The sequence below is a fragment of the Simochromis diagramma genome, unplaced genomic scaffold (genome assembly GCF_900408965.1).
Source record: "Simochromis diagramma unplaced genomic scaffold, fSimDia1.1 OVJJ01000487.1, whole genome shotgun sequence".
Classification (NCBI taxonomy): domain Eukaryota; kingdom Metazoa; phylum Chordata; class Actinopteri; order Cichliformes; family Cichlidae; genus Simochromis; species Simochromis diagramma.
The window spans coordinates 1,938,631-1,959,381 of NW_024387305.1; the positions used below are offsets into that span (position 1 = coordinate 1,938,631).

The following is a 20,751-nucleotide window of genomic DNA, read 5'->3' on the forward strand; positions in this document are numbered from 1 at the left end:
GGAAACAAGAGGGGTACAAGGAAAAACTTACAACAACTCCACCCCATCGGTCAAAGAGACAAGCACGCAGTGACACAGAGAGAATCAAACGCTCTGCCTCAGATTCAAAAGATGCATTAGGACACTACTGTTTGTCATTCGTCTCCTTATTGCCTTCTGCTTTTTAACAGTTCAGGTTTTTGGGTGGTTCTTTTTTTCTTATCCACGTAGGAAGCCCTCTCTTCTGCTGGGTGCTATTTTTAGTTAAGCCTCAAGTTAATCAGCGAAGAGTGTTAAAATCACAATCGCTGGTAGGATCATCAAAAAGTTGAGTAGAAAAATGTGTTTGTGTACTTGTGTGTACCTCTTCCTTGTAGCTGCTCCGATAGGCTTTTTCCAGAGGGCTCTTTAGAAAGTTAAGGCTGATCTTATTGATGGGTGGTTTGAAAAAGTAATCCTTCATTAGACTGGAGATCAGAGTAAGGAAAAAAAAAATACGACAAAAGGTCAGAAAAAGTCAAATGGTTCACTTATTATTTTATTGTGCGAAAAAAATGCAACAACTGTAACAACTCATCCAGTGATTCAGGACAAAACAAACAAACTGTAAGTCTGAAACAACTGCTCCTACATTAGCATTAAACCCTTGAGTCCTCAAGTAATCATACGATGTTTGCATTTCATCTTTAAGAGCATCCTGAGAACTCTGTGTGTGGAGTTTGTGCGTTTATCTCTGTGATCTGGCGAGTCGAGCCCTCAGTACAAAGGTTTATTTTTAATAAACCTTTAGAAAATTATGAAAACATGGCATCATATTCAATGCCAAAGTGATAAGGGTGCATAATTAGTCACCCTTGAGTGACCTTATCAGATCATAAATTCCACCTTTAACCACTTTGCTCACCTGTCCTCCCCTATAACATCCACGAAATGGGCGTCGCTCTTCTGTCTGTAGTTCTTGGCACGCAACTGTATCAAGGCAGAGTGATCCATGCCTGTACCTGCTGCCCCCGTGCCCCCGGCCATGCCGAGACTGGTGCCAGTTCCCGTGTCACATAGAGAACTCTGACTGGCCCGCACTGGTTCCTCCAGCGGTGGACTCAGCAGGCCGTTGACTGCCCTGGGGCTGTGACCTGGGATAAACTGTGATGAGTAGATGAGATAAAGGCGATGACAAAGACAGAGGGACCAGAGTCAGAGGAGAGACGACGGAGGTGAAAAAGAAGAAAGGACACAAAAAGCGATAAGCACGGGGCACGACTGTCAAGTAGCTTTAGAGACAAATGCTTAATCGAGTGCTTGACAAGTGCACCGATGCTGTCGTTGCTCGTGTGTGCGTGTTGTACCTTGGCACTGCTAGTCTTGTGCTCTTCCTGGCAGCCATTCAGCACAGCCACATCATCACCCTGCTCTGCCACTGAAGACAGGACTGTGTTATGAAACACACAGGGAGGCTGGAGAGAGAAAAAGACAGCAGGGGGAGATTTTGACAAATTAAACATATCATACAGAAGCGGCTTGTGCAATAACAGCATCAGATTATATATGACTGAGCTGTGCGCACTGGCATGTTTTAGGTTTAAGTAAAAGTGAAATGATGAGCTGGAGTGTTTCAGTTTTATAATAAATCCCCCTAATAATTAAGACTTAGCAATGAATACGAGACAAAATAACTCTGTGTGAGTCACACAATGGTAAATGGCCTGTATTTGTATAGCGCTTTACTAGTCCCTAAGGACCCCAAAGCGCTTTACACATCCAGTCATCCACCCATTCACACACACACTGGTGATGGCAAGCTACATTGTAGCCACAGCCACCCTGGGGCGCACTGACAGAGGTGAGGCTGCCGGACACTGGCGCCACCGGGCCCTCTGACCACCACCAGTAGGCAACGGGTGAAGTGTCTTGCCCAAGGACACAACGACCGAGATTGTCCAAGCCGGGGCTCGAACCAGCAACCTTCCGATTACAAGGCAAACTCCCAACTCTTGAGCCACAATCGCCCCTGTTCAAAATGAGCTTCCCTTCATCACTGACTGGTTCAATAATGCACCAAAAGTACAGGGTGGGCCATTTATATGGATACATCGTAATAACATGGGAATGGTTGGTGATATTAAAGTCCTGTTTGTGGCACATTAGTATATGTGAGGGGGAAACTCCTCGAGATGGGTGGTGACCATGGTGGCCATTTAGAAGTCGGCCATCTTGGATACAACTTTTGTTTTTTCAATAGGAAGAGGGCCATGTGACACATCAAAGTTATTGGTAATGTCACAAGAAAAACAATGGTGTGCTTGGTTTCAACGTAACTTTATTCTTTCATGAGTTATTTACAAGTTTCTCTTTGTTCACAGCCATTGACATGTCGAAGAGGTTAACATGTGAGGAGCGGATCGAAATTGTGTTGATATCTGGTGAACGCAGTAACCGGGTCATTGCAGCAGATTTCAATGCAAGACACCCTACGAGACCACCCATCTCCCATGCTACAGTTAGCAAACTGCTTGCTAAGTTTCGTGAAACTGGTTCAGTGTTGGATTTGCCAAAATGTGGACGCAAGAAAACTGTCACTAATGAAGAAACATCAGTGGCTGTCCTAGCTTCATTCAGCAAGAGCCCACAGCGTAGCACTCGCCGCATCCCATATGGAAAAGAAATAGTAAAAACTTATATGATTTACTCATGAAAGTGGCCACTTCCTCATTACTTTCATATATTGTTTTAGTAAGTATCCAAAACATACAAGTTTCATTTATATAATTTTTCAAGGGATCTTATATCTGTTTTCACTCTTGTATGCTTTTCATACAAGTTTCACACAAGACAGATGCAAACTTTATAAGATTTATATATATATTTTTTCCATATGGGATGTCACTGGAGAGTGGCATTAGTCGAACATCCCTTCTGCCAATATTAGCTACTCACAAATGGCACCCTTACAAACTCCAGCTACTGCAGCATCTCAACGAGGATGACCCAGATCGGCGCACAGAATTTGCAGAATGGGCAAAACAAAAATTGGAGCAGGACCCTCAGTTCATGCAGAAGATTTTGTTCAGTGATGAGGCAAACTTTTATGTGAATGGTGAAGTTCACAAACAAAACCACCGCTATTGGTCTGACACTAACCCACATTGGATGGATCCCTCCAAGACTGTTGGAACAACAAAAGTGATGGTTTGGTGTGGTATATGGGGTACAACGACAGTGGGTCCATTCTTCATCAATGGAAACCTCAAGGCCACTGGATATTTGAAATTGCTTAGATGATGATGATGATGTGTTTCCCTCTTTATGTACTGAAGCTGGCACGTTCCCTGAGTTTTTCCAGCAAGATGGTGCACCACCACATTATGGGTGCCAGGTCCGAGCATTCCTAGATGAACAGTTTCCTGGAAAGTGGATTGGTCATCGTGGGCCAGTTGAATGGCCCCCAAGGTCTCCCGATCTGACCCCCTTAGACTTTTATCTTTGGGGTCATCTGAAGGCAATTGTCTATGGTGTGAAGATACGAGATGTGCAGCACCTGAAACTACAGATACTGGATGCCTGTGCTGGCATTTCTCCTGCGGTGTTGCTATCAGTGTGTGAAGAGTGGGAGAAGAGGGTTTCATTGACAATCCAACACAATGGGCAGCACACTGAACACATTTTATAAGTGGTCAGAAACTTGTAAATAACTCATGAACGAATAAAGTTACGTTGAAACCAAGCACACCATTGTTTTTCTTGTGACATTACCAATAACTTTGATGTGTCACATGGCCCTCTTCCTATTGAAAAAACAAAAGTTGTATCCAAGATGGCCGACTTCTAAATGGCCACCATGGTCACCACCCATCTTGAGGAGTTTGCCCCCTCACATATACTAATGTGCCACAAACAGGACTTTAATATCACCAACCATTCCCATGTTATTACGGTGTATCCATATAAATGGCCCAGCCTGTACTTCAGTTTTGTATGTTACTATAGACAAGTGGTTCTGACTGCTGGGGCACAGAGCTGGAAAAAAAAGAATATGACCAAGGGAATCCTTTTTATTGTTAATGCCTGATTAAAACAATGCAGAGTGAGAAGTATTCTCCATTTCTTGATATGACACATATAAGAGCCACTGCTTTAAGTGAGGCATTCATCAGAAGGACAACAAGCATCAATGCCAGTTTGAGTTCCTCATATGTGGTTGTCCTCTTACCCCAATCCGGTCAGGTGGTTGGTGTGGCAGCAGAGGCTCAGCGGCTTTCGCCCCTCCAGGGATGAGGTCTGGTGTGTGGGTCGGAGGACAGGAGGAGCGGCTGACTCCTTCAAAATCCTCGCCTGGCAGTGCCATCTGAGAACAGCCACACTGCACATCATGATCCGGCTTCCTCCCTGATATCAGGTAGGTTTTCAGTTCTAACAAGAGAACAAAAATCAATTTAGAGGAGTGTAGCATAACTTTCACTTTACTGGTTGAGTGAGATTAAACAGAAGTGAATCGCAGAGCACAACCGATGATAATTTCTTCAAAGCGGTGTCACTTAGCACAATCTTAACAGCAGTGGTTTGCAATTGCTAAATTATTACTCGAGAATTTGTAAAGACCAGTCATCATGTGCCTCTGAATTCCCAAAGAAAGCAAATTTTCTTACTTACATAAAAAAAATCAACTAAAATGGTGTAGTAACTTTTAAATTAGGGTCTATTTCCCTGAGAGGCACCACTGCACATGTCGCTGATAAAAATGGACTGGATTATGTTGAAAATATGGACTCTGGGCAAATTTCTTTCGCCATTATGAACAAACAGATGGTCATGTTCAGGAATATGAATATGAACTGCTGACATAAGTCATTTTTATGGTGGTATGTACTGAGATGATCCACCTGGGTTTTAAATGTTAACCACTGTTGGATGTAACCAAAAATCTGATGATTCAGGCAGGTCTGTAACTGATTTGTCAATAAACTAATTTAATAATGAAAGGATAGAAAAAAGTCATTTGTAGCTGTGTCAGGTGTGTGGGTACAACAAGGAAGCGCTAAGGACACACCCTCCCTTCCCAGATCAGCACAACGCTGACCGTTAGCCATTAATGGCATTTGAGGAGGAAATTTTATACTTGTAAAAATCATGGCTAGGTGTAGACACACACTCTTCAAGCACACATGATCCATGCTTATTGGATTTACACAAATGCTGACAAGCCAACGGTAATGCAATATTGGGTGTTTCACAAACTGTGTTTGCATATCAGGCCACGGCTCAGGCCTATTCACCCCGCTGAAGAGCCAACAAGGAAATATACAAACAGTGGATTAGAGAGATGGCCCATAGCCAGCTACTATCAGCATGTCCAAACATACAGTAACCTGGCTAGCTGGCCTCATTGTTCAAACAGCTAAAGACGCTAACCATATTAGCAAGGGGGGTGACTGGAAGAGCATCTAAAGGGTTACAGTGACATGGTCTATAACAGGTCGTGTGCTCTCTACTGTAAACTGACTGATGAAGTTACTATCATTAAAATGTGAACTATTTACTAGTAAAATTGAACTTGATGGCCTGCAAAAAGATATGTTTTCAATAAACTATCATTTATTCTACATAAGTGCTATTCCAGGTATGCAAGATAAGAGCTCTTAGGACAAATACACATTATTATCAGCGCATGCCTAGCTCAGCTATGTATGAGACCTTTTCAGGGGTTCTGTGGTCCCTGCAGCTTCATGCATGTGCTACGTGCAAACACTTGCTTGCATGCTTCATACACATGTAGTACAGATTTAATGTTTAATGTTTCCAAAAATCATTTCAGGTGAAGACTGAACTGGATACATCACAGTAATGAAGTAATGAAGTAATGAATCCCTGTCATAAAAATAAATGTTAGATTTTTTTCTGTTTTGTTCTTGAAAAAACAAAACAGACAAAACTGAGGTATGAGCTGTAATTCTGGCCTAAGAATTGAGCTACGAACCAAGCTGTGGATCTGGAGAATCTGTACAGCCCTAAGAAATCACATTTCTGACAGATACTCTATTGTACAGTCAATTACTCTACTTGGGAGGAACGAAAGCATAATTCAAGAGTTCTGAAATAAAGATCTGAGTGCTCGTTCTATGAAATTCCTCGTGATCTGTCTGCATGCCAATGTACTGTTTTCATTTAACTGAAAAAAGAGGAAGATATGTAACCATGTGTCAGTCTGATACGTGTGACTGATGAGCATCCAGTTTATATGTGAAAGCTCGTGCGTCAGTCTGATGCTGAGTGGGAGTGTTTGTAAGTTGGTCTGTGTGCTACAGAAGATTATCAAACACACACACACACACACACACACACACACACACACACACACACACACACACACACACACACACACACACACACACACACACACACATTTCCATCTCTTTCAGTCCTCCTGCAGGGAGTTAACTCTTCTACTCTCTCCAGTTTTTGTACTTTTATTAAATTAGTCTAATGGAGCGAAATGTGGATACAAAATTTTTACGTTCCTCTAAAAAGTCCAAGGGATGGTGTAAAGTAAAGCTAAATTATTCAAGTTTTTTATTTATGAATAATTAAAATGAAAGAGACGAACAAGCTGATAGCCAGTACTCTTAAAAAAAACGAAACCCAGAAGTTGGCCAGCAAACAAAAGCCGCACACACACAGTTCACAAGCTGCACAAACTCTCTGGTACTAGAGCTCGCCTTTCTCTGGCCTTAAGTACTCTGGCCTAATTTCTGAGTAGAGTCAGCTGCACAAAAGCGTGGCACCTAAGGTGGGAGAGACGGTGGACACACCCACGCAGAGTCAAAATCACAGCAGGCCCAGCTGGGGCCGTAACAGATACTGTATTGGTACAACTGACACTAATACCTAGGTATCAATTTCTTTTTCTAACCTGTTGCTTTCGATAAAAGTCTAAGAAAACTTCCAACTGATAACGGTATTGGCTGAACTAATTTTATTATTAGATGTATAATAGCTTTATAGGGTTTTAATCCACTGTAAGATGCAAAAATTCTCTATTTAGAGATTCGAACCAACAGATGTGAGTTGCAGTTTCACCAAAACTTGTTATTAAGCTTCTTATCACCATAAAAATCATTCTGTTAAACTAATTTAATCATTCGAGTGTCCTGTGCTTTATTTTGGGCCCTTGAACCAGTCAGTGTCCTCACCCTGTGCTACTCAACTACAAGAATCTGTGTTACTTTATGTAATATATCCAAGTAATTGTTTTAAATGGATCATTTAGACAACGAGCCTAAATCGGAACCAAATAATGGAAAAAATATTAAGAAACACAATGACTGATGGTTTCGTGGATTAAAATTATGTGAATTAAATGCTTTGCACTGCGCAATCAACATTTCGTAACCTGACGTCAACTAAAGAAGATTTTTGACTGCAATACTAGAAAGCACTCTTTGCGTCAAAACACCAAATGAGGGAATGCCTTTTGGAAACATATCATTCATCACCCTAGTGAGGTTTTAAAAGCCTGTGCCCAGAATCTATGTCAATGAGGCTAAAAGCTCTTCTGGAGGCAGTTGGCCCACAAGCTTAGTAACACACTTTCATTTTTCATAGATGAGAAGCCAAGAAATTCCTTAAGATGCATCAGTCTGACACCAAGAAAACTCCAACTGTACTGAATTGGCAGAGAAACCAGTCAGTAAATCTGATTACATAACCGGTAAACAAGAGTGGTCTCGGTGGAAACTTTGAAAATTTGTGTTCCATCTGCATCTATAAGAAGGAGACATTTTGACTTGTATTAATAGGAACTGCACTAGTGTTAATAACTGGTTAATTTAAAGAGTTTAGATAGACGAACATCTATTTTGTGAATTTCCTTCTTACTCCGACGTGCCTTCTTCATAACAAAAACGCTGACGTGCTACAGACAAAGATACGGACAACCCAAAAACAGGCACTAGCAAGCGGCACACAGATTGTAAAGATGGTGAAATCGACCTAGAGTATTTTGAAGGCCACTGAGCCTCACAATGCCTGGCATAATCCGCATTCCTTGTCTTCTTCCATTTCAGATTTCAAACGTTGTCAACAGCGTGCTTGAAAGTCTAAAACAAACCTTGAGGCAGTTAAACGCTTGACATAACAGACAGTGAAAAGATGAAGTTTTCCAGCAGTAAAGTGCACAGCAGGTTGATAGTTGTGCGCATGGATTCAAAGGTATGAGTATCTACTGCTTTCTAAGGGCAGCACACTACTACGTGTCTGTCTATTGATCTTCTACAGGCTCTGTAAAGGCAGCACTCTGGGAGAAACTGACACCAGTACTCTAAGCCTCAATGCAGCTCAACGGGCTTTATTGATTTATTCAGACCAGCTGCCTGGAGCAGATAGGGTTCAGATGGGGACAGCTACACATACTACAACCACACATACAAAAACACCACAATGCTCATGCTGTAAACACTTAGCCATATACCTAGACATCTAACAGAGTTAAGAACCTGACCAACCTAAATTACGTGGCAGGATATCTTAAAGTTTCTTCCTCTTTAGTCTCCTTTCGCATATCATTTTTCCAGACTAAGCCATCGTCAATGATTTTCATAACAAACATTTCAAACTCTGTGCGTGCATTGCTGCAACAGAAAATTACATCTGTCCAGCAACCACCCCCGCCCCCCAACTCCCAAGAATGTTGTCTGTTCTTTGTCAATTAACATCAAACAACATTTGATGTATGTTACAAGACTCAAAAGATTTTTTTTTTTTTTAATTATAGAGCCAGATAAGATAAGACGTGCTGGCACTGCATGTAGGATAAAACCCAGTTGTTGTTGTTTTCTGCACAAACTTCCAATTTATCGAAGCACGAACAAACGCACAGAGAAACGCGTGCGCACATCAGAGATGCAACAACTCAGAGCTGGTCGTGATTACATCTTCCGTGATAGCCATGTGAAGCTGTGTTGCAATGTTTTCAGATCATTCAGGTAACAGAACTGGTAAATACATTGGGAATACATCAGAATAGTCTAGTTTGTTTTCGCTTCATGTTCTAATTGCGATCAAATGTTCAGGCCCGTGGTTAAAAAAAGGACACAAACCGAACTGTGGTTTTCAATAATTACTACTTTATTATTATTCATCCTTTCACAATCTGTCCATGCATCGTTTCATAATGTTTGTTTTTTTTATTTAATAGATCTGCATTAGATGACCTTAACACACATTGAACCCACTTATTGAGGTTAAAGCCTGCTAAAGACTGCTAAATCATACACTAACACACAAATAAATAAATCACAACACAGCAAATGAGATTTTACATTAGCAGCTCCGATGTTATCTCCTCCTGTATTAGCTGGACTAGCTTCTTTATTAATTAAATTATGTTTTGTAACAGTATAACGTGTCTCTTAAGCTCCTTGTGGCTTTTGTTTGGACCCTAAAATTATTTAAGAATGAATGGACATCCTAATGAGAAGGCCGAAATGTACCAGTGTGGTCAAGGAAAATATTTGCAACACGCAATGTCAAAACTAACCACATATGACGGTAGTGTTGACACATAAAGCAACAGCTACTTTCAGTTTGCTATCTGCTATGCCTTGTTTATGACAAGTTTCTTAGTTTTACAGCTGTATTAACACGCAACTTTAACTTAAAAATGACACAACTGACCAGATGACACTTAATGTCAACACTCATAACAATTATAATAACCAAAAACAAAAACAACTTTATTTTTTTTGCATATCTTACCTCCTTAGCGTATACCGTATTCAGGAAATATGCAGCATCTCCATGTGGGAGACACATAAAGTGGATGAATCAAACTAACATGCACACACAAAAGTACCATTTTCTAAGCGTATGACTCATCGAAGGTAATGCAATGCAGTATGATTGCTCTTTTCCCTTATAGTCTCATACATTAGAAACCATCTCCCAACTTCTTAACACACGTGCACGGCTGGTTTTACCAGACCAGATCCACACAGGCATGAATCAATTAATCAATCGGTGAGACACGAAGATGAATGGAGAGGAAGTAAAGCTGAGTCGTCACATTCCACATGCACACTTGAAGCCCATACACATCATGGCTACACATACTCACCTACACAAACACACACATGCTACACAAACACACACGTGCTGCACAAACACACACGTGCTACACAAACACACACATGCACACACAGAAAATTACTCTCCAGAAAACGGACTCCCAACTCCCTGAAACTGACACACATATAAACGCGTTACTCTATCAACATTAAAGAGCACCTACTGCACTCTTTCATTATTTACACTATATATACTGTTACAATGGCGGATGCTCAATAGTTTGAATTTTGTGTTTATAAAGTCCTGTAGTATACCTTTGAAGAGAAGAGATTTCTTTGACGTACTCCAGAAGTACTACTCCCTGTGCAGTTAGTAGTACTTGGAAAAATGGCAAATTCCCCAGGAATTTAGTCCTTCTTTGAAAACACCTGGACCAGGAACCAATGCTTATCCCAGGGGAATTCTCCTATGATGTGACGCACAGTGTATTTAATTTAACAATTTAAATGACAAATAATTATATGGAATATAAATACAAATATTTTAGAGCCTAATTTTAAAGATACAATGTGTAAAATACCACTGCTAGATGTCAGATTGCAGTCAAGTGAATACTGTCTTCTTACCCCAACCAATTCAAGTGCACAATCCTTCTAAGGTGATTTGTTGAAGACCTCCTGAACTTCTGTGTCGATAAAAGTTGCTGCTTTGGCCTGACAGTACCTGACAAGCTGGTGACAGGAGGGTCAGATGTATAATCTTCTGACACTAAGTGATTGGGCCGATGAATAAGCATATTTGTGCAAATTTTTGCTTGTTAGAGCCTTGACTTCAGTTCAGGAGATGAGTGTTGAGGTGAGGAGGAAGAGGATGATGTGGAAGGAAGGAGAGGGGGACAGGAATGGAAGAGGAAGATGAGAAAGACGTAATTCAAAAGAGATAATGCACATGTACAAATGTGAAATGGTTAGCTAGAGATATGTGTAATCTTTAAATTATTTTACGTGGCTGGTCTCGAGCCACATACATAAAATGCGATCAGGCAGGACGGTGAAATAAGTTTCGGCCACTATTTTCAAAGTGGAGACCAACATGGCGACTTCCAAAAAACCAGCAGCTGCTCCTTTGCATATTTAATAGATTAAATCAAACTTTATAATGATGCATTCATCAATTTGTTGCAAGATTTAATAATCAATAGATATTTATGAGTGTAACATTCTTTTTTTTAATTAAATAATATTAAAAATGACTTACTTTATCTTTAATATAAATGAATTTCAGATAATTTCGAAAGCTTTGATAAATTGTGATGGCCTTTTTCACTTTCCGATGTCATACAGCACAATGATTTGCTCGTACATACAGGCTGAATGATTTTGCAGCTTTGCATTGATACACACCCTTAGTACATATAAAGATAAACTCCTGAAAGGTAGTTCTACAATTCGTAAGCACAAACGTAAACATGAATCGAGACAGACTTGATCCAAAAAATGTGTACAAGTGTGCAACAAGCATACCGAGACAAATGTCTGGGCAAATGTTTTAAAACTACATCTGACATTTCAGACCATCCCCAGAGAGATGGCTCATTCCCAACTCACTACTTCCTGACAAATGACCTTTGACTTTATGGCAACTTCCAACCACATGATCAAAACAGTGACCCAAAGGTCGCTGACTCCCCTCTGGTCCCACACACAGAGAAGTGAACGTATGTGAATACAAAAGAGGGATGGAGACACTTTAGCAGACTAATTAAAGAACTTCCATCGTTCTTTGTTTTCTCATTCTTTCATCTTGCTGCTTGAACAATCAGAAATAAACAAATCCAGAGCTAAAAATAGATTTAAACTTGTTTCCCCCTTTCATAGATTTATCCTTCCAACTGTCCAATTTTATTCACGTTCACCTTCAACTTCTTCTCCTTTGTCTCGCCAGACCTTACATCTCGCAGCACCTCTCGCTACCTATTTTTATAGTTGATCTGCCTCGTCTCTGCTGTCTTGTTCTTTCCCTTTTTTTTCAGCAGTCTGCCTTCAACTTTCTCCCACCGCTCACTCTTCCCCTCTCCAGCCCTTCCCTTTCCTATCCTCCAGTTTTCTCCCTGGTCCGTGGCGGGTCTTGAGAACAGGGCTCGACAATAGCAGAAGCCTCCATATTTGGACACGCTGATGGAACCGAGGGATGAGGCTCTCACACGATCCTCCTTCAAATACCCTCCCATTCCTCCCTCTCATCCATCCCTCTATCCCTCCTCCCTTCCCTCTTTTGTGCCATCATTTTAGTCCAGGGAGTTCCTCACTCTCTCCCTCTGCTTCATCCATTTCTTTTCCTTTGCACCACCTCCTTGATCTTTTAAATGTCATTGCTGGGATTTAATAAAGCGTCTATAGGGACCCTGGTGGGTTTCTTCTCTGGTTTTGGTCAAACACGAGACCTTGGTCCCATCGCCCAAGGGTTTGTTCGCATATTTCTAAATTGGTCTAATCAGGAAAAGTTGTAAAAGTCTGTAAAACAACACAAAATGTTGCCTTTGTTTTTTCATATACATATTTTGGAGTTGGCATTAACGGATTAAGGTTGGGGTCATGGGAATTTCCTATTAACATCGTGTTTTAAGAAAACATATTAGCATTTTCATCACCCGCAGTTTGTTTGCGCCACAATCAGGAGGTCCTACAAGTGTGTGAGTGCGCGGCATGCAGTACAGCGGGTTGACAGGAAAAGTGACGCACTCCAACTGCCACTGCGTCACTCTGATAAACATACAATCACGCACACACAGCTGTTAAAAGGCATTTAAGTGTCTCACTTCGCAGAGTCTCTTGAGTTTCGCCCGGGGAGGTTGCTGTTCAGCGGCAGAGGAAAGTCCTTGAGGAAGAAATGACCAACCTTGGTCTTGCTCGGGAGAGCTGATGACGACTGATGCATCGCTTTTTTGTGTGTGTTTTTTTTAATGCATGCGCACACGGATGGGCACATACTAATCTTGACTCCATAGTGTGGTGGTTAAACCTAATGCAAAACACATGCAGTGCGGTGAGAGATATTTATTGTCTCCATCAGATCTTATCTGCTTCTTGTGCAAATGAACTTGATTTGCAACACTATAGAGAACAACTGTTGCACAGAGTGAATCATTCTGCTATCTGCCATAGATTCACAATGTCCAGTCACACAGTCACAAAGACACATACACACCTCCTTGCTGCCCAAAGCTAGTTTGTGGGAAATCCTTGGGAAAAGGTCATAACCACAAAATATGCTCCCTCTCTTCTTTTTCCCCTCCCTCTTTTTCTCTTTCCACTGATGTCACACAACTCTCTCTTTCCACAGACCACCAAGGGACACCACTTTGCATTCCTATTATAGTATGATTTTACTGATACAGGTTTTTGAAGGCTATTAAAAAGATATTTGGAAAAAGAACTTCTGCCATGTTGTTGTTCAGTGGCAAATCTCCACTAAAACAGCTCACTGTCTGGGCAGTATTTACTTGTAAGGAAAAAGAATTGTATTTTGTGTACAATCAATTTGTCTTCTTTGTTCTTTTTAAACATATTTGTAGGCTTTTGTTATTGGCTCAATAAAAACAATAGATAATCGTTTTTTCATGATTTATGTGCATTTAATGCATCTGTAGCATTCATTTCATTGTTCCTTATATAACATTATTATCACTTTGACATTCAGATATATCTATTGACACTAAAGGAAAGGTCAGAGGTCAAATGTGACATGATATTTTACATCTTTATATGGTACTTTCTATATAGTTGACAACACACACCACACTTGTAAAATTCATAGTTTCTAAGTTATAATGATTTTTAATCCATTTTCTACCAATAGATCATTAGGTTTACCCTAAAGGCCTTGGTGGATATAAGCAGAATTTGAAGGGGTTGTTAACATGACTCCACTCTATATTCATACAAAGTTTCATCAGATTTCATTCAAAGATTTTCGAGATCTCTTGTTTACAGACAGAAAGACATGCATGCAAAAACAGAACCTCCTTTGTGAAGGTAACCAGAAAGTGAAACTCTGAAAACTGAGAATCTCCTTTGTGGGAGTGTCCGGCACCGTTATACGTGGCATGAACGTGTTTTTAAATGGCAGGAGAAACCTGAGCAAAGCTGTAAACAAGGACGACATGTGAACGCCATACAGAAAGGCCATGGCTGGGTTAGAAGCTAGGCCCATCTTTCTATGAACCACTGGCTATTTTGGGTACAACAAACAAGTGTTTTAAGAAAACACTCAGTAACTCATAACTTATGTGTATGTATGCACTTCTCGCTTCTCCTTAATTGGATATGCTAATTCTCAAGGTCTCACACCTGCAGTCACGTCTTCTATGTGACCAAAGGGCATGTTGGGAAACAAAGGAAATTATTGACTGAACTTGGCAGGTTAGCGAAAAGTCGCCACACCCAGCAAATCAGATCCTTTGTTGAACAGATAACCCCCCTTTGGAAATCCTCAACAGATTGCCATTTTTTACTTAACTGTAACTACTAATGCGAGTTTTCCTTCTTTTACTCAGTGAAATTATTCTGACTGTGGAAACTGTGTTGTGGAGTGCTTGCACCGTGTCTCTATAATTATGCTTGCAGGTCATTTTGACCCACATGCCATCAGAAACATACAAACCCCAGGCACGAAAAATCTGTTTTTGTTGTTAAAAATTACTTTATTTTCACTAATTACAACATTGAAAACATTGAGTAACAGCGACTCATCCCAGTGGCTTTATAGCGCGGCAATGTCAGACTCAAGCTTATAGATGCTTTTGTTTGTAGCCTAACCTTAAACAACTCCTTTGCTATTTTTAACTGAGTTAGTGGCTCTGCATCCAGGGGTGTTTGCTATTTTTGTTTTTTAAACGAATGAATGATGTGTCTGTGACAACATCTCATAATATGTGGTCGTTCAAATGACTCATTGCATACATAGGGAACACTATGTATGTAGCATACAGTGGAAAGTAAAACACAGCGGTCCTAATATGTCAAATCCAAAACTTCTTTGAATTCATTCAATTAAAACAGAAAACTGTAAAAGCCAGAATGTAATGCCTCCCTGTCTTTTTCCATTGCAGCTGTGATATTTAAAAAGAACATTTTATACACTTAAAAAGGAAAAAAATACACATCTACACAAAACCTTGCCTGCAGTACAATGTGCCAGTCAAACATTTGAGCAAAGTGTTTGTCTTCCATTCTTTGCTCATGCCTTGACATATCTGGGATGTGACTGCCCAAATCTTATTCTGCCTGTTCCCCTCACAGGCTATAAACTCTTTTTCTCCAAGCACTTCGGCTTTTATAAACCAGTGCAACGGAAGCTCATGGATTTTTTAACAGGCTAGGGGCTGCGCTCCGTATCTATTATTCAGAACAGCCGTTTAACACAGCACCACTCCAGCAAACCATAGCCGGCACACACACACAGACACACACACACACTCACAGGGCAGTAGAGGCAAACCACGATGCTGCCAAACTGACACGCGCAGCTGCTACGAATGTGGAATTTTAAACAGCTGTAAAGAGCAGAATAACTAGCAGGTAAATTAGACATATTATTGTGTCGTGTGCAAAGCCTAAATGAAAGTCCGCAGATGTCCATGGCCCAACCTTGAGCCACGCGCCAACGTGCACACGTTCAATTTTTGCGATTCTACCAGTCATAAAATCTCTTTGAGCTGGTCAATTAGTAACAGCGAGGCAGGAGTGTCAGGTAGGCCTTTGCCCCCAGAAAGTGAATTATTATGGCAATCTACCATTTAATGGTGAAAGGGATGACCATGACAAGGCAAAAACTCTCAGGGTCTGATTGCACGAACTGCATCTTACCACATAACCATGATATCAATGGGTTAAACCCGGTCACAGACCATAATAAATGTTATCATCTACTCTCCGAGTCCTCCCACATTTCTTGTGTGCCTCTGAACGAATTCATCGGAATTTCGTCCCCAAACACCCGGACTGATAAAGAGCGGGATTTTTATTGTGTTTTCACACGATTTTTGTGTTTACACAAGCCAGCTTTATCAATCTCTACCTAATGTTGACATTTTTAGTCTCCACTTTAAGCTGTGCTAGCTATTTCACTATATGCCACCCTTTGTACTTCACACAAAGGGTGGCACCTTTGCGTGAAGTAAAAAACCAAAAAAAAAACAATCAACAAGTCATATTCTAGCACCGTCACATGGCTTCATGTGATCATGCTGAAGACTTCTGGATATGAGCTAAACGCAGGCAAACATACACCAAATGTAAAGACAGCGCAACGTGTGCCAACGCTGTTAGGTGGAGTGGAGCTCACTGAAGCTCAAATATGAACACAAGCATGTGCAAACACACAAATACATGATGGCCTCACGATGGACAGAGCTATGCAGGTGACTCCCGAGTAAGGTGTAGGTCGTAGAAAAGACTAGTTATAGATTAAATGCAGTCGTGTGCGTCTGTGTCTGTGTGTGTAGTCTTCTTGAGGACCAGTTTGATTTTTAAAACACAGAGTGGAAGCAGTTTTGGCTACTTTCAAACATCTCGCTGTTGGGTTATAATGGTTCGAGTTAGAATTAGATTTATTTACTTCTAATACAGGTTGACTTCATAATTTAATTTAATTACATGTACATGTACAGATGCATGTTTGTGTTTGCTATACATCTGCAATCAGACTAGGACAGGGTGCCGGGCACGCTTATCAACACTGAACACACACACATACACGTTTGAGTCATGTCATTCTTGGGCAATGGAAATGACAAACTTCTAGTGAAATAAGCCGGTTGTTTGAATAACAGCAAGGTGATTAGACAGCTGCCTGGGTGAGGGAAAACTAACTGTTACTACAGATCTATTTAAAGAAACAGATGCAGAGGATAACAGAGCGTTATTACAGGTCATTCAGACGTTAGAAGGAAGGGAAACCGTGTTTCTGTTAGAATCGAGACAAAGAAGACCATCTGTAGAAAGGTCCTGCTCCTATTATATTCTGCTGGTTCATTAGCTCCTGACAGTCAGAGTTACATTATGATTTACTATCAGATCTACAACATCATTTCTCTCTCTGGGACACACAGAGCATTAATGGTAATGGAATTAGGATGTACTTAATATAATACTGCAGGAGACCATTTTGCAAGTCATTTCTGAGCAATTTGTGCATGTACAAGACTGGAGAGCAGAGCAGCGTCACGCTGGTAATGCTTTTCGACTTTGAACGTCTTCACATTATGCTAAACTTCATCAGGTGTCAACTGAAAATCATTTTAAATTTAAAAAAGTAGTAATATGAACTAAAACACGCACACACAGCTTTATCGGGACAAACTGATTTGCTACGCCTACAAAAATCTCACTCGTTCAGCTTAGATTCACTTGGATCATATTTTTCCCCATCCATGCCTGCAGTGTTGCTTCCATACTATATTTCAAGGATGTACATATTTGACTCCAGGTGTGAAAAATGAAGCCGATGGAGAAGATCAAATTCTTTTTAAAGGCCACCACAGGCTGCAAAAAGAACCCTGACTATACGGAAGTCTATGAGAAAATTGCTTTATTATTTCAGTAAACATCTTTAAAATGAATTTTAGAAGTTTAGAGTCTTCCTCAGTACAGTATGATCTCATTTTGCAGTTTATGATTCTAGTTACAGTAAAACAGGAGGGCTTCACTACTTTGTGACTGACTGTTGCTACCATATGAATCGAAGATATTTTCTTTAGGTTCTCAGTCAGATACACATCTCACAGTCATGTCCAGCTTCATGCATCCATCCATTCATTTTCTTCTGCTTATACAATTAAAGCTACCATGGGGCAAGAGGCAGGGTGCACCCTGGACCGGTCGACAGCCTGTTGCATGGCCAATACAAAGAGACAGACAACCACTCATACTCGCATTCACACTTACAGCCAATTTAAAGTCACAGATTAACCTGACCCACTCACGGCATGGCTTTAGACTTTGGGAACAAGGTGTACTACCTGGAGAGAAGTCACGCAGCCACTGGGAGAACATCCAAACTGCACACAGAAAGGCCCCGGCCTGATGGTGGATTTGAACCACCAAAGTGCGGTCCAACGTGACGTAAAACATGACTATTTTGAGGTTAGATTATCCAGGAGGGACCGACCTCCTGCATGAGAGCCAATCAGCAAACAAAAGAGTTGATGAAATAGTTGGAAAATTATTTTTTTAAGCAGTTTAGAACACGTGTCAGAAATCAATGTAAACTTCCTAAAATGAAAACATAACAAATAATCTGTAAAGTTTTTCAAAGGAAAAAAACATATAATAAGTGAAATGTTTGATATTTCCTATTAAAAAGAGTGATTTTGGAGCCTGTGTCTGAAAAAAAAAAGAGCTCTACATACAGAAACTACAAGTTTGTCACTGCTTACATCCCCCTGTGGTCAAACACTACACCACACCTAACAAACAGTCCTAAATAACAAGAAGAAGCTACTTTTACCTGCTTCATAAATGTGGTCGCCACTGCAGGTAACTGATTTGATTTGGCAGACTTTTATGCCACATGTTCTTCCTCACACAACCCCAAAGGGATTTGTGGCTCCTCTCAGGATCAAACAGAGCATCTTTTCTCTTGTTAGGCGAATGTGCAAATCTTATAAGTAATAATATAAGTATCAAAATAGTGCTGCTGCCAAGGATTTCAGTAGATTAGCATATAAAGAAGCTAGAGGAATTAAATCAGAACTGTTTTTACTAGTATGTTACCACCATCAAGTCCCATAAAGCGTTTCATACTGCGCTTTATGGGACTTACAGGATTAGTGAGTGATAAGCATAAGCCCTGGTCCTCTTTAATTGCCTGCAATGTCTGTCACACCTAGAGTAAAAACATTAAGTAGTAAAAGTGGTTATAAAAGCCCAATCATGCCCATACGTTTATTAAAATATATATAGACCTAGTTTTTCCTTTGTTTTCAGCTCTAACGTTACTGTACTTTTGTACTTATCACTAAGTTATCATATGCGGTGGATACCAAAAGACACGGAGCCGCTTGGAAGACCACCTAGAGAAGTGATTTCAAGTGACCTTTGAACCTTACAGTGAACGCATTCCTCCAAACAAACAGATCGAGGTGATGCACGTGACAATACCATGAGAGAGCCTTGCAAAAGCAGATGAAATGAGACAAAAAAAGATTTTCTAAGAGAAAGAGATGAACAAACACACAGAGTTTTAAAGCCACCCCGGCAACCTGAGTTCACCTGTGAGTGATAAACTGATGTGTACAGTAAAAGCACCTCTGTGTACATAAGACACAAAGACTTTGATCAGCCATTTCTTATCTTTACTGTAAAACACACACAGGCGGAAGCACAAGCCCACGTTTTGTTTGGCTAGCTAGCGCGGTGGTGTAGCTCCCAATGAAGGGTGAAGATCTGAAGAGCAGAGCAAATTATAACGTGGCAGCGAGCGCACTGCTGTGTGTTTCTGTCTCTGTGTTACTGATCATCTCCTCCTGACAGGTTTTGTTAAAAATCAAAAAAATCAGGATTAACAGCTGAGAAACTGCAGCTACAGAGCGAAAGCATAAAATACTCTTTGGCCTTATGCAGCTGTCGTGGTTCTTTTGTGCAAAGACTGGTTTCAACAATGATCCTTTTATCATACTGTCAATTTATAAAGCAGTTTTTAATGGTTAATTATCTACCAAACCAGACATTTCATCAATACATGTGCGTGCTTGATAAATGTTCAGTGATGTTGTTTAGGGGGGGTTTTAGTGTTGGTTGTTGTTGGGGTTTTTTGTGTGTTATTTTACTGATCAGCTAAATTATCAGCAAATCCAGAATATACTTCTTTATACTGGCAAAACTCTAACTAATTAAATCACTGTTCAAGTGTTCCAGTAAGGCTTGAAAACACCATGGTTTTAAACTGAAACAGCTCAAATGGAGTTCATATACATTACATGTAATTAATGAGCCAAGGAAAGCTTGTTTTGACATAGTGTGAAAGTCACTGTCTGAGCAGCTTTTGAATGTATTTGCATGAGATTTGGAACTTCTTTTGTCACTTGACCCATGAATACCCCGATCGTGTTGAGACAGATAGGAGGAACGTGCACGGTGGCTTTCACAGTAAATGATTTTGCTAGCATGTAAGATCTGAGATTAATAGAAATGCTGAAAATGAGCCAGTCACCTTTACCTCCAGAAAACAGTGGTTGACGCCAAATATAGTGAAAAGAATACAAACGGCCAGCCCCGTGACACACTAGGGCTGGCCTGGTACGGCTAAGGATCTGCTGTTTGCAACTGCATATTTAGGTGACATGTTTGATTTAGCAAAGACTAATCAGCCTGAGGGCATGGACTTTCCACTGAAACTCCATGCAAGAGTAGGATGGACCAGTTTGTAAATATGTGTGCGAGCGTGTGTGGAAAAAAGCCAAATGCATGCAGCTTGCATGTATACACATGCAAGCACACAAATATGTATACACACGGGCTCCACGTTTAGACGCATATCGAAACTGAAAAGGCGCTAGTGCTACGCCATGATACCATGAGAACGGTTCAAGGCTGATACCTTGAGTCTAGCAGACGTATAACAGGCTGCTATATTGTACCGTAAAGGAAAAACATTGCGCATTAGCGCAAGAGATAAAGCAGGGATATAGAAACTGGCTAAACACGAATACGCGAC

The 20,751-nt window shown here is 40.6% G+C and overlaps 1 protein-coding gene and 1 long non-coding RNA gene across 2 annotated transcripts in view; one reads left to right on the forward strand and one right to left on the reverse strand.

Annotated features, from left to right (window-relative positions):
- adcy9 (adenylate cyclase 9) overlaps positions 1 to 20,751 on the reverse strand; it is a 44,258-nt gene that overhangs the window by 15,130 nt on the left and 8,377 nt on the right. Inside the window, 4 exon segments of the mRNA XM_040004785.1 lie at positions 344 to 446; positions 884 to 1,122; positions 1,326 to 1,433; positions 4,187 to 4,386. Of these exon segments, the coding sequence (XP_039860719.1) occupies positions 344 to 446; positions 884 to 1,122; positions 1,326 to 1,433; positions 4,187 to 4,386 (650 nt within the window).
- Positions 314 to 19,385, forward strand: LOC120717004. Its single transcript, XR_005692072.1, has 3 exons — positions 314 to 327; positions 2,711 to 2,713; positions 19,275 to 19,385. It is a non-coding gene; the product is annotated as an uncharacterized LOC120717004 (long non-coding RNA).